Source organism: Alosa alosa, chromosome 2 (assembly GCF_017589495.1).
Source record: "Alosa alosa isolate M-15738 ecotype Scorff River chromosome 2, AALO_Geno_1.1, whole genome shotgun sequence".
Classification (NCBI taxonomy): domain Eukaryota; kingdom Metazoa; phylum Chordata; class Actinopteri; order Clupeiformes; family Clupeidae; genus Alosa; species Alosa alosa.
This window is the reverse complement of record NC_063190.1, coordinates 37,550,843-37,565,366: the sequence shown is the minus strand read 5'-3', so window position 1 is coordinate 37,565,366 and position 14,524 is coordinate 37,550,843. Positions and strand designations below refer to the sequence as shown.

General features: G+C 42.7%; 1 protein-coding gene across 1 annotated transcript; it reads left to right on the top strand.

Annotated features, from left to right (window-relative positions):
- Positions 1 to 1,795: 1,795 nt before the first annotated feature.
- On the top strand, positions 1,796 to 9,532 carry cbr1l (carbonyl reductase 1-like). The gene is made up of 4 exons (XM_048237054.1): positions 1,796 to 2,323; positions 5,414 to 5,594; positions 5,817 to 5,940; positions 8,933 to 9,532. The coding sequence occupies exons 1-4, from the start codon at positions 2,035 to 2,037 to the stop codon at positions 9,170 to 9,172; spliced, it is 834 nt and encodes a 277-aa protein (XP_048093011.1). The 5' UTR covers positions 1,796 to 2,034; the 3' UTR covers positions 9,173 to 9,532.
- Positions 9,533 to 14,524: the final 4,992 nt, after the last annotated feature.

Here is a 14,524-nt window from a genome sequence, read left to right as displayed (position 1 = left end):
GCCTAGCTAGGCTATTATGTTTTTTTTATCGTTTTGATTGTAGCCTAGGCTCTGTGCATCTGTAGTGACATGTTAGCCCAGGCAGCAACATAGCCTACATCAAATTGACCCACTGTATAGCCTACAACACAAATGTCTGTGCAATAAATAGCATGTTATACATGCCTGTGTGTGTCCTAACTCTGAACAAATGGCATCCTGTCATTGCTCGCATGCACATGTGATATGTTATTCTGAGACATAATATAGGAATTACTACACATAACTAAACACACAAAAAGTTGTGAAAACAATTTATTGTATTAGTTATTTACAACCAGGGCATATAAACTGTCCTTCAGTGTCAGGCCAGTTTACACATTCAGTGGTAGGCCTGCCAGCCCTGGCAGCAATCACATTTTATCTTCAAGACAAAAACATTGAGTTAAGCAATACTGATGTCAAGCCAAAGTTGTAAAATATATATATTACCATACCAAAAAACCCACAGAGTATTGTGTGCAAGGATAAGGATATACAAAATAAAGTTTGGGTAATCAGCCTTCAAAGGACAGAAATGGGGTGCCCTGTCTATCTATTGTAGAGCAGTTTATTCTTTTCAATTTTAATTTTACATAGTAAGAGGGAGTCTGGCCAAGTTAGCCTAATATTCTTAGGGAATAGAACATAACAGCAGATTTGGTCGAAAATGTAAATCAATGGGCATGCATATAGAACAGCAAGATATGAGCCTGTCTGGCATCAAATACACGAGTGGAGTGGTGTGTTTCTCTGTTCCTACCTGAACAGTAAACTTTCAAAGCGATAAGACCTGCTCAAAATGCCATTAACTAAGAGTTCATGGGCTTTCAAAATGATTTTGGAAACGTTATTTTAAGGTAAAAACTCCTCTGGGGTCCTTTATGCATCACATGACTAATTTGGGGTTTGAAGGGCCAGATTACTACCTGTTATAATCAGCCCATATGTAGTCATTCCCCTCAATCTGATGACTGATGAACTTTACCTTATAGCCCCCATCATCCTCATTGAGCACATAGGTTCATTAAGTACTACTTAATTTGTAACCATTAGCCATTCATACCCATTCACCACACCATAACCCATTCATCTTGTGTACTGTATCTGAAGGACTTCTCTTACAGAAGGCATCATCCATGTAAAGCTAGACAGTACTTGTAAGGTAATAAAGCATATTGACTTAATGCAGTTATGACCTTTATGGATAAACATAACCAATATACTGTAAGTGCATGGCCCATATTAATGCCCTGCTTCCCTAATGGTACAATAACAACATGATTGTATAAAACAAGTTTTATTATTTCACAAGACTCCAAGATATCAGAATGTCCAATAAAGCATTTTTGGCAACAGAGGTAGCTAGCTGGGCATTGTAATGCAGCACAAGTAAATTTGTCAAACTAGGCTAACATGTTCGTGTAGGCAAGCATGCATGGCCAAACCTCGAAACTCATTGGACATCACACACAAAAACAGATTATGTACTAACACTTTCAAGACATCTACCATGATGTCCCACTGACATTACAACCTTAAGTGCTAAATAGCCCATTTAAACAGGGCTAAATGAAAGTAATGACAATTTGATAGGCTGTAGGCTAGCCTGTCAAAGCTACACAAGATCAAAACATAGACGCCAAATTGCCTAATCGTACACTTACTCGACCACCAGTGGTCGTCGAAATTGTCACGTTTTTCCACAATATCCCATATCAACATTTAAAAACGATTTAAAATTGCTGTAGTCTTCTAGCTTCTTTACCAACATTTTCAGTTCCATTTGAGTCACGCTTCATGAATGCTCTCTAGGCGCGCGCGCACGTCAACCTCCGTTTATAAATATTCACGCTAAACTCCACCCGACTCCACCCATGGAAACTCAGAATCTCAGAAACCGTATATCTGGTAACACCGGTAGGCGCGTTATATAAGTGAACCTGCGCTTTTCTACAGTACACCATCCATCATACTTCCACGCACATACGCTGGGGTTTTCAGCCTTCGAACGAAATGGCTAAACAAGTTGCTGTTGTCACCGGCGCGAACAAGGGTATTGGACTCGCAATCGTGCAGGGGTTGTGCAAAGCTGGCTATGCTGGAGATATCATACTCACTGCGCGTAACGAGAAACTCGGACAGGAGACGTTGCAAAAACTGAAGTCCGAGGGATTCAACAAAGTGCTCTTTCACCGTCTTGATATCTGCGACCAAACTAGTGCCGAAGGACTCCGGAAATTCCTAGATAAGAATTACGGCGGTTTGGATGTCTTGATCAACAATGCTGGGATTGCATTCAAAGGTTTGTCCCAATGAGTAATTAAAATATGAGTGCGTAATATGAACGTAACTGCATGGTATGGTTTCGGTGTGACTGATCCTACATTACATTGACTTTTACATTTATTTATTTGGCAGACGCGTTTATCCAAAGTTTATTAGAGCAGTAGAATAACATTTAAGAGTGATGAGCGGACCAGGCGGGGATGATACATACGTCAGCAATTTTGATGAGACTCGGCCAGTTTGAAGGGTCTACCTAAAAACTCAAAAAGCCAAAATTGTACAACATTTGAAACAACACAGTGGGGGTTAGGACCCCCTCCTTGTTTTAGGCCAAACAAACTAAAAAAAATGCCCAAAATTGCATAACATGTTGACGTCCCTCCTGCTGTCGGATTTAAACACAGCAAAGTAACAATCAATGCTATCAAAGGTCCATCCAAGGCATTGGCGGAGCGAGGGGGTGGCTTCGGGGGCTCAAGCCCCGAATCTTTTTTTTTTTTTGTATGTGTTTTCAATTTCCAACTATTCTAATTTCTAATTTAACTTCCCATCGGTTTCTCTATGTAGGCTACTATTACTGAACAAATATCCCTTATTTTCAAAGCCCAATATTGACAGATAATCTGATTTCCCACACGATGAGTTTAGGCAATGCCAGAGCCGAGATGTAGCGGTTTACGTCATAAACCTGGCAGGAAAGTTCAGAGCGGCGCAGTCAGTTTAAACAGCAAGCGGTAAGAAAAACTATTGTCAAGACATTAGGCAATTCGGCTACTGTACCCCGGAATACAAAAATAAACTTCAGAAAGACAGAACGTTTGTTGTACTGTATTTATAGAGTCTCAATGACCGAATCAGTAGATTTACCTGTTGTCAGTTGAGTTCGTTCAATTAATTTATTGTAGGCTAGTAGCCAATATGAAACGGAGAAGTAACGTGGCTACCGGCGAGATTTTGAAGTCATTATTTAAGGGGTTATTTTTCAAAATGTCCTGCCGGTGGTGCATGCCCCCGGACCCCCCTAGCCTTTCTGTTTGTGACACTGGGCTAAGCCCCCCAATGTTTCAAATGTCTGGCTCCGCCCCTGATCCAAGGTTAGTTTAAAACTGGAGTTACAAGGCGTAGGGTGTGACGGGTGTCAGTCCAGTACTGCACGTGTCCACTATGTCACATGCCTTTTGGCGAAAACCCAAAAATAGCAATATTCAGACCTGAATATCTCCGATGAGGAACCTCCTTTTTTCAAAATTCTCTTTGCACATGAAAGAAAAATACCATGGGATTGATGTGTTCTCCATTTGAGGAAAATGTTCTCCATTTGATCTGTAGACTTATAAATCAAAAGAAAAATGCTCGGCCTTTTTATTATTTTTGTTGCTGTAACCACCTAAATAGTGTGATCCAGCCAGTGATCAGTCAAATACATATCTACTTCAATGATTGGTTGAAAAATAATGTTTAGGTCATTTATGGTGGACAAATTGAGATATATTATCATCAATCATGTCTACTGATCAAATGCAAGCTAGAGTACATTTCCTGAATGCAATATATTCCTTAAGGTAGCTCAAAGTGACATCATCGGGTGACATACACCAGTATACCCGTAGGTCCAATTTTTGCAAATGTGTTATCTCCAACATATCTCAGGGCAATCATTGAAGCAGAAAGAATTTTGAAAAAAAGAGCTTCCTCATATTGCTATTCTCATCGGAGATATGCAGGACTGAATATTGCTATTTAGGGGCAGCCGTGGCCTGCTGGTTAGCGCTTCGGACTTGTAACCGGAGGGTTGCCGGTTTGAACCCTGACCAGTAGGCACGGCTAAAGTGCCCTTGAGCAAGGCACCTAACCCCTCACTGCTCCCTAAGCACCGCTGTTGTTGCAGGCAGCTCACTGCACCGGGATTAGTGTGTGCTTCACCTCACTCTGTGTTCACTGTGTGCTGAATGTGTTTTACTAATTCACAGATTGGGATAAATGCAGAGACCAAATTTCCCTCACGGGATCAAAACAGTATATATACTTATACGTACTTATTCTCGTCGGAGATATTCAGGTCTGAATATTGCTATTTTTTGGGTTTTCGCCAAAAGGCATGTGACATAGTGGACACGTGCATTCCTGGACTGACACCCATCACACCCTACGCCTTGTAACTCCAGTTTTAAACTAACCTTGGATGGACCTTTGATGGCATGGATTGTTACTTTGCTGTGTGGACCCTTCAAACTGGTTGTTTCATCAAAACATATGTCATCATGTCAGAGCTGTCTCCTGCTATGTCATCATGTCAGAGCTGTCTCCTGCTATGTCATCATTATGTCATCGTGTCAGAGCTGTCTCCTGCTATGTCATCATGATGTCATCATGTCAGAGCTGTCTCCTGCTATGTCATCATTAGGTCATCGTGTCAGAGCTGTCTCCTGCTATGTCATCATGATGTCATCATGTCAGCGCTGTCTCCTGCTATGTCATCATGTCAGAGCTGTCTCCTGCTATGTCATCATGTCAGAGCTGTCTATGTCATCATATCAGAGCTGTCTCCTGCTATGTCATCATTATGTCATCATGTCAGAGCTGTCTCCTGCTATGTCATCATGTTAGCGCTGTCTCCTGCTATGTTATCATGTCAGAGCTGTCTACTGCTATTTCCATATTTCTCTATTTGGTCTGCATACATGACTGAACTGACCAAGGCCACTGAATTCACTTGATTCAGCTACTCAAAGATAATTGTAACTAGTCTGAGTGTAATTGCTCCTGCTTGGAGCAGAGGGAAGTCCATACTGCATACACAGAAGACTGAGCCCTGGTGACTGCTGATGTACGCAGTATGCAAGGGAATGAGCACTGGTGACTGCTGATGTACGCAGTATGCAAGAGAATGAAGGAGTGAACAACATTGGCACTGTTGGACTGGCCTTGTGTTTAGGAAGCCTAGGAGCCTGATGTGCGATTTCATGCCCAGGAGCCTGATGTACGATTTCATACACATTTCTATTGATCTGAATGGGTGTGTTTTCTGAGTTCTATTGATCTGAATGAGTGTGTTTTCTGACTTCCGAGATTTGATCTGAATTGGTGTGTTGATCCCTCTGTGAAGCGGATGCCACGGAGCCGTTCGGAGAGCAGGCGGAGGTCACCATGCGCACCAACTTCTGGGGCACCCTGTGGGCGAGCAAGGCCCTGCTGCCGCTGCTCCGGCCCAACGCACGAGTGGTCAACATCTCCAGCTTCGTCAGCAAGCGCGCTCTGGACAAGTGCAGCCCAGAGTTACAGGCAAAGTACGCTGGGAAACAGTCACCATTTTTACAGGAGCCAATAGGCTGTGAGATTGATGGATGGAAATGTTACTGTTAATGGTGTTTGTGTTAATATGATACATGTTGAACTCTTTTTCTGTCCTGTGTTTATTGTAAAATGGGAAAACCACATTCCTATATTTGTTTGTAACCGTAGTGACCACATTCCTATATTTGTTTGTAACTGTAGTGACCACATTTCAGGTTCCGCAGTGCAGATATCTCAGAGGAGGAGCTGTGTGGACTTATGGGAGAGTTTGTGGTGGCAGCTCAGAATGGAAACCATGAGGCCAAAGGATGGCCAAACACTGCCTATGGGGCCACTAAGGTAACGCCAAACACCGCCTATGGGATCACTAAGGTAACACTATACACTGCCTATGGGATCACTAAGGTAACACTATACACCACCTATGGGACCAGTAAGGTAACACTGAATAAAGCCTATGGGATCACTAAGGTAACACTGAATAAAGCCTATGGGATCACTAAGGTAACACTGAATAAAGCCTATGGGATCACTAAGGTAACGCCAAACTCCACCTATGGGATCACTAAGGTAATGCTGTACACTGCCTATAGAACCAGTAAGGTAACACCGGGATCACTAAGGTAACGCTATACACTGCCTATGGAACCAGTAAGGTAACACCAACTATGGGATCTGTGGCACCACTAAGGCAATGCCGAACACTCCTGTATGGGCCAAGTAGCTGTATTTTGTATTATGTATATTTTGGGTTAGCATTATGTCGTCTGTTTTTTGTTACATGCCAGTAGAGGGCGCTCTTTGTAATTTAGTATAAAAACACGCCCCTTCTGTTCACCTGGTGCTTGTTAGTTGAGTGGAGAGGCATACAGTTTTTCTACCGTGCAGTGCCTACCCATGTCTTTGTATGTGCTATCGTACAATTTGCTGCACCTATTTGGAATAAACAAAGAAAAGAATTTACCGGTATAGATTATTGACTTTCAGTTCACGCGTAGATTAAGTTTCATTCACTCAACACCAAAGGGACCATACATTAGTAGAAAAACTACCCTCGTGGATTCTACGCACCACCGTTGGAAGTAAGGCCTTTGAGCTGTGTGCACCATATTGACTGTGAGTAGCCTAAGCCGCGCATGTGTCTGGACAAGCAAGATCTCCCACTGTGACAACGCTTGATTTAACATTAGCCTACAGCGCTAACGTTGATGTGGGGAATTTGTCGGGGTTTGTTCGTCGAATATAGCGTGTAAGGTCCGCTTTCTGAACCAAGTGAACCCTCTAGTCAGAGCCGCTATGGACGAAAACAGCAGCGAGTACACACGGGAGAAAAGAACCGAAAAACCTACAGTCAAGTGGTTGGAGGAAGAACAGCAGAAGAGGTCAATTAGGCCAACTTACTCTTAGAAAGAACGAGCTAGTGCTTCTTATGGAAGATGACGGCAATCTGGAAATAGTTAAAACTAAGCTGGCGGGATTTACTCCGTGTTTTGAGGACTTCCTAGAGGCCAATAATGCAGTTAAGGAGCACTTCACATGCATGGATCTGGAAGAAAACCTGCGGCATGACCAACAGAACTGGTTTGAGCCTAAAGAGACTGTGTGTTGTGACTTTATTGAGCATGTCGATGGGTGGATTAAAGAAGCACATGGTCGTATGGACGAAATCAGAGCTCTACAAAAGGGAAAGGACATTAAGAAAACGAGTCACATCTTTAAACTAAATCCATTCCTGCAAGATGGCATTCTTAAAGTTGGGGGAAGACTGAGCCGTGCAGCCATGCCAGAAGAAGGTAAACATCCCACCATCCTCACCAAAGACTTAAGGGTGACTGAGCTTATCATCGAAGCTATTCACAAGGAGATTGGCCATAGCGGGCGCAACCACGTATTGTCCCACCAACGCCAGAGATATTGGGTTCCCAAATCTCACTCAGCCATCAGAAAAGTCCTGTTGAAGTGTGTGGTGTGTCGACGTCTTCATGGTGCCGTAGGCCAGCAGCAGATGGCCAACTTGCCAAGAGATCGCCTTGTCCCAGATGAGCCTCCGTTTACAAGAACTGGAGTGGACTACTTTGGTCCTTTTGACGTCAAGCGTGAAAGATCAACTGTGAAAAGGTATGGTGTCCTCTTCACCTGTTTGGCTATACGGGCTGTGCACCTAGAAGTAGCTGCTTCCTTGGACACAGACTCATTCATAAATGCCCTACGCCGGTTCATAGCGAGAAGGGGGCAAGTGCTGGAGATGCGCAGTGATAATGGAACCAACTTTGTGGCGCGAGCTGAAGAAGGCAATGCAAGACTGGAACACGGCAAAAATAGAACACATCTTGCTACAAAGAGGAATCCAGTGGCACTTCAACCCTCCTTTGGCATCACATCAAGGTGGAGTGTGGGAACGACTTATCAGATCCATAAGGAAGATCCTCAATGCCACCCTAAGAACCCAAAGTTTGGATGAAGAGGGCCTTCAAACCTTCCTGTGTGAGGCCGAAGCAATACTTAACAGTTGTCCCATCACCACCCCTTCCAACGATCCAAATGACGTAGAGGCACTAACTCCAAATCATCTACTGCTGCTAAGGTCAAAACCATCATTACCCCCTGGCATGTTCCAAGAAGAAATGTATGGGCCAAGTAGCTGTATTTTGTATGATGTATATTTTGGGTTAGCATTATGTCGTCTATTTTTTGTTACATGCCAGTAGAGGGCGCTCTTTGTAATTTAGTATAAAAACACGCCCCTTCTGTTCACCTGGTGCTTGTTAGTTAAGTGGAGAGGCATACAGTTTTTCTACCGTGCAGTGCCTACCCATGTCTTTGTATATGGTATCGTACAATTTGCTGCACCTATTTGGAATAAACAAAGAAAAGAATTTACCGGTATGGATTATTGACATTCAGTTCATGCGTAGATTAAGTTTCATTCACTCAACACCAAAGGGACCATACAACTCCCTATGGAACCACAATATGGAACCACTAAGGTTACGCCAAACTCCGCCTATGGAACCACTAAGGTAATGCCGAACACTGCCTATGGAACCACTAAGGTTACGGCAAACTCCGCAGGTTACGCCAAACTCCGCCTATAAGACCACTAAGGTAATGCCAAACTCTGCCTAAAAGACCACTAAGGTAACGCCAAACTCCGCCTATGGAACCACTAACGTAACACCAAACTTGACTTGAAACTCCGCCTATGCAGACTTGTGTAACGGTTCTGTTCCAGATCCAGGCCCGACTATCTAACCGCTACTGTGTTGTCCTCTGCAGGTTGGCGTAACGGTTCTGTTGGTCTATCTAACCGCTACTGCGTTGTCCTCTGCAGGTTGGCGTAACGGTGCTGTCCCGTATCCAGGCGCGTGTTCTGGCCCAGACGCGGGCGGCTGATGGGATCCTGCTGAACGCCTGCTGTCCTGGCTGGGTGCGCACAGACATGGCCGGCCCCAAGGCCCCCAAGAGCCCCGAGGAGGGGGCCGAGACGCCCGTCTACCTGGCCATGCTTCCCCCAGGAGCCACCGCACCCCACGGACAGCTGGTGTGGGACAAAACGGTGCAGGAGTGGTGAAGGCACAGGGAGGCCATGCAGCACAAATACTGACCAATAACTCCGCCATGTAGCACAAATACTGACCAATAACTCCGCCATGTAGCACAAATACTGACCATTAACTCTGCCAATCATCTAGACTCATGTGTGTTTCTAGTGTGCAAGTCTTCTCCATCATGCTAAAACAAACATGGCAGTCTTAGAATTGATAGTACAGTATGCCAAATGGCATGCATTTTGGTCTCAAAATAATCAAATTATCGGTAGTAAAGTTATGATAATAAAAATCTTTCAGAAATTATAGTACCATTGAATAAATGAGTAAGCATGGATTGAACTGTATCATTGAATAAATGAGATTTGGAGGTTTGAACAGTACATTTTCTTTTTAGTTGTTTGCTCTTGTTGGCAGTCATTTGACTGATATCTGTCCACAGCTTTGGGCAGCCGTGGCCCACTGGTTAGCACTCTGGACTTGTAACCGGAGGGTTGCCGGTTCAAGCCCCGACCAGTGGGCCGTGGCTGAAGTGCCCTTGAGCAAGGCACCTGTGAAGAAATTGACAATAAAAGCAGACTTTGACTTTGACTTTTGTCATAGTTCTGTAAACATACAGGGATCCCAACTTCAAGTATTAGTGTTTATTTACACACATCAAAACAAACACAAGTGTGTTTTTCCAAGTCAAAACACAAAATAGCATTTCACTGAGACAAAACAAATCAGTCTACATCGGGTCATCTCTCTCAAAATTCTGTCTACATCACATGCAATGTCCTAGTCCAAGGCACTGGGAAAAATATCTTCTGGAATGACGTATCCAGGCCTGACATGACAATATCCCCACATGTAGACTGTTTTTTTGTCTGTTTTTTCTCTTCTCACTCTTCCTGCTCACTCCATCGTACCCATTGTACATTACCTGTGGCTTATTTATAGTGCTTAGGCTGATTGCAAAGTGAACTAATTATCTAAAACAGTTTTCACATGAGAAAGTGTGCCAGAGAGTTGGCAAAATAGTGTAAATAATAGCCATTGTGCCTACAGTTGTGCAAAGTGTGTGTTACAAAATTGCAAACTGAGTGCAAAGCAGTGTTTGTGCTTTTAGTTTTGCGAACTCAGTGAGTGGTTTTGCCATTTGTGTGTAGTTGCAAAAAAAGCCATAGTTACAAAAAATGTGTTTAAGCATTCAGAAAAAACTGTAATATAGAGTCTAAGGAACAAGATTTGTTTTGTCTTCAAATTTTCACAATCCATCTTTAGTGTTTTTTTTTCTGTATGTTTTTAAATAAGTGATTATATCTAGTCTGAAAAGTGATTTTCACATTTTCTTCGAATTATTTGACAATTATTTGACCCCAGATAATGTAGAAATGTTGTTGGTTCTAAAACAATATCCATAGTTTTCAAACTTTGAGTGTCTGAAAAGTGTAAAAACATCTCCACCCTTGTTGCCTATGTCAAAAACGATTTCTTAATCTTTGCTTTTCTTGATGCTTTCCTTGACCTGCCATGTCATTCTATTGTCTACCTTAAGAGAAATTTGTCTTGGAAATAATCTTATAATAGTACAGGCAACACAGTACACCACTAGGTGTCATAGGCATGGGTAGTTGAGTAACAGTAGGCAAAATTAACAAACAAAAGAATATAAGGTACAAACAAACAGACAAACCACGGATGGCCCTCTCACAGCCTGAACTAATACAAAAAACAAATAACTCAAGGAAAAACATTGCTCAAACACTAAACCATGTGCATTTGCTCTCTTTAAAAGCAACGGGTTATCCACAGCCAACAGGCCGGGCGTGCGAGAAGCAATGAAGTCTTAGAATTATAAAGCTATGTTCTTCCAACAACAACAACCACAAACACCCATGCGGCAAAAATTTAAAATGACCGGCATTGTTCTCCCAGAGAGGAAGCTACTTATATGATCACCAGACATGTGGACTCGAGTCACATGACTTGGACTCGAGTCAGACTCGAGTCATGATTTTAATGACTTCAGACTTGACTTGATAAAATTCGGCATGACTTGCGACTCGACTTGGACTTGAATACTATTTACTCAAGACTTGACTCGGACTTTGCCTCCTTGACTTGTGATGACTTGACATGTCTCGAATCAAAACCTAAATTTCCTGATCGTGTACCAGTCAACCCAGAGACGCTTTCCCGCGACTAAAAAAATAAATAAAAAATAGCGGAGACAAGCGGCCAGAGCACAGTTCAGTAGCCTACTGCCACTACCCCCACACGCGTTACGCACTGTGTGTAGGGCACCAAGAGACAGAGGAAGGACCAACATTTAGCCAATCACTAGTAGCTTTACTGCAAACTGATTTGCACTCTTGTTAGAGAACGTTTGTCAAAAAGCACCAACAGCATGTTACATAAAGATGATACTTTTCGAGTCCTCTCCATTAAGATCCAACTTAAACTTATGCTAGGCTACTCCATTTAATTGAGAACACATCTAAGCCCGCACGAGAGGGAGAGAAAACGAGTAGGTTCCAGCTGGCTTGTCACTGTTGATGATGATTGATATCTTCTTTTAAATATAAGAAACATATAAAAAGAAATCGTGGAGGCAACAAATACGAGATTAGAGGAGATTGTGAATTTATCCGGTTCTCACTAGCCTACTATACTGTTATAAACTATGAGATCCAGGTCACTATGACATAGCTGCACTCACTGTGATTTGAAAAGTGGACAAGAATATTATGAAGAGTTGTCTTTGCCTTGTGTAATGGAACTGGTGAGTCTTGAAGTATTCAATAATTTATTTACATGAAGCACATGATATGCCGATCGAAACGCATTCCACTCAGCTACTGTAGCTAGGTGGCTACTGGCTACCAGGCTCATAATTCACTTTTAATTGCAAACAGAAAATGTCAAGCAAGCATCATGTCATACATGCTTCTCTTTCCAAAGGAATGAAAGCTGTTTGTGCCAACTTAATATCATGCGTATCATTGTTAATATTGTGCTATACATGTGGCACAAACAATGTTAGAGATAAATGAAATAAAATAAAATAATAAAATAAAATAAAATAGTTTACAAATGAGATAAACAGCATCAAATGTGTAGTATTTCTTAAGAAATGAATACTTTAAAACAAAATTACTGTCATTATTATCTTTTAAATAATATAAAAGTGTTGACCTTGGCTTCCCTTATGAGTCACCACTGGCAGACAGCCTAATAAATTGTTTGCAGGCAAATCTGTGGCCTAGCTTAGTGAAATACCATCAGTCAAATTATTACTCATCCTTACAGTGGGCTCCGCAATTTGGAAAAACATTATATATATTTGCAGCTGTGCTGAGTGTCATGTAGCTATCCGTTTTGTACAGATTACTCAGGTATGCACATGTGTATATTACACAGGTATGCACATGCATATGTCGTAAAAGATTACAAGACAGAAACATTGAACATATTTTAATCTGTATTTATAAAAAAAAATACTGTGGATTAGATGGAAGTGCTAAAATTATGATCGATAGTCTAATAATGGCATTATTAAGTGAAGAGTACCTGATGACTTATTCAGGACTTGAAAAAGATTGGGACTTGGACTTGGACTCGACTTGGCTTTGATGTGACTTGGACATGGACTCGACTTGCCCTTCTCTGTATTTACTTGGGACTTGACTTGGACTTGACTGCTAAGACTTGGGACTTACTTGTGACTTGCCAAACAGTGACTTGGTCCCACCCACGGGTGGGCGTGTGCGCCAGCGCTGCAGGTCAGCCTTTCTGCATACACACCTGGCTTTAAAGTTCACCATCCTGGTAGCATACCTATCTACTGCCAAGGCCTGAAGGGGACGGGGAGAATATTTACTTCTGCTACACTGGCAGAGAACTCATGTGAAACAGACTGTGGGAGGTGGAAGGGGTTTGAATGCTGTCTGGCAGTATTATGAGTGGAACGTCTTAAGGGGGCCCACTTCCCCATACAGCCTGATCTTATAGTGTGTGCCAATTCCATCAAGACACTCCACAATTTCATACTTGGTAGACACCTATGTATCCTGGATTTTTTGGCGACCATGAAAATGGTTCTTGCAAAAGAGCTTACATGTACATTATATTTAGCAGACACTTCTTGACCAGTCACTTACATACTGTATGTCAGCTATATTACAAGGGATCACATTTTCCCCGGAGCAACTTGGGGTTAAGTGCCTTGCTCAAGGGCATAACAGTGAAAGCCGGGAATTGAACCGACAACTTTCAGGCTACTGCACACTAGCCCAGCTCCTTAACCACTACACTACTGGTACACGGTGGTATTATAGGCGAACAGGAGCTGAGGGAGCAACTGGGGCCATTTACGTTGCTTTTCAGGGGGTAAGGTCCAGAGCAAGTCATGAAGTATCCTGTTGAAACGTTCACATTGACCATTCCCCTCTGGAGGATAAGTGGTGGTTCTAGTCTTTGTTATGATGTAGGTGTCACACAGGTGCTTCAACAGCTCCCCCTCAAAGCTGTGCCCCTGATCAGAGTGGATTCTCCTTGGCACGCCATACAAATAGTTAGAATCTTAGCTACGGTGGAAGCTCTCTGATCAGGGGTAAGAAAGGCCTGGGTAAACTTTGAGAAAACATTTGTGACTACCAGAAAATTGCTAGCCCAATCCAAGAGAGTAAAGTCAATGGAGATTATCTACAAAGCTTAGTGGCATAAAACATATTTCCCAAAAAGGTTCTGGCTTGGGTTGTCTGGCTTTAGCAACCACACAGTGCTCACACTCAGAACACCACTTTTGCACCTCATGCCACATCTGGGGCCAGTAGCACCTCTGTCATTACATTACATTACATTACATTTGGCTGACGCTTTTTTAGCCAAAGCGACTAACAACATGGTAAACAGTTTAAGTTTTAGAGCACTTCTCAACAATTTTAGGACAATATAAAAAACATTAGAGTACAGTAAGAATAAGTGCATCAGTGAGTGCTGTTTTTAACAGTTACGTGTCAGTTTAAGACTGGTGAGTGCTAGGATCAGCAAGACTTGTAAGTGTTGCTATGAGAGGAGATGTTCTCTAAAGAGCAGGGTCTTCAGGAGTTTTTTGAAAATGGAGAGGGATGTCCCTGCCCTTGTAGGAACTGGCAGTGTGTTCCACCAATGAGGAACAACAGATGAGAAAAGTTTGATTGGCCTGAGCCGCATTGGTGGTAGAGCTAGACGCCGTTCGTCCTGAGGAGCGCAGCGGTCTGGAGGTAGCGTATGTCTGAGCGCATTCAAGTAGGTGGGAGCAGAACCGGAGACTACTTTGTAGGCAAGCGTTAGAGCCTTGAATTTGATGCGAGCCGCCATAGGTAGCCAGTGTAGCTGGATGAGCAGCG

What these genes read in the sequence shown, in the direction of transcription:
- cbr1l (XM_048237054.1), top strand. Translation starts at nt 2,035, where the DNA reads ATGGCTAAACAAGTTGCTGTTGTCACCGGCGCGAACAAGGGTATTGGA. An exon ending in TGCTGGGATTGCATTCAAAG is followed by an intron (nt 2,324 to 5,413) that starts GTTTGTCCCAAT and finishes CCCTCTGTGAAG; the next exon opens with CGGATGCCACGGAGCCGTTC. An exon ending in AGCCCAGAGTTACAGGCAAA is followed by an intron (nt 5,595 to 5,816) that starts GTACGCTGGGAA and finishes ACCACATTTCAG; the next exon opens with GTTCCGCAGTGCAGATATCT.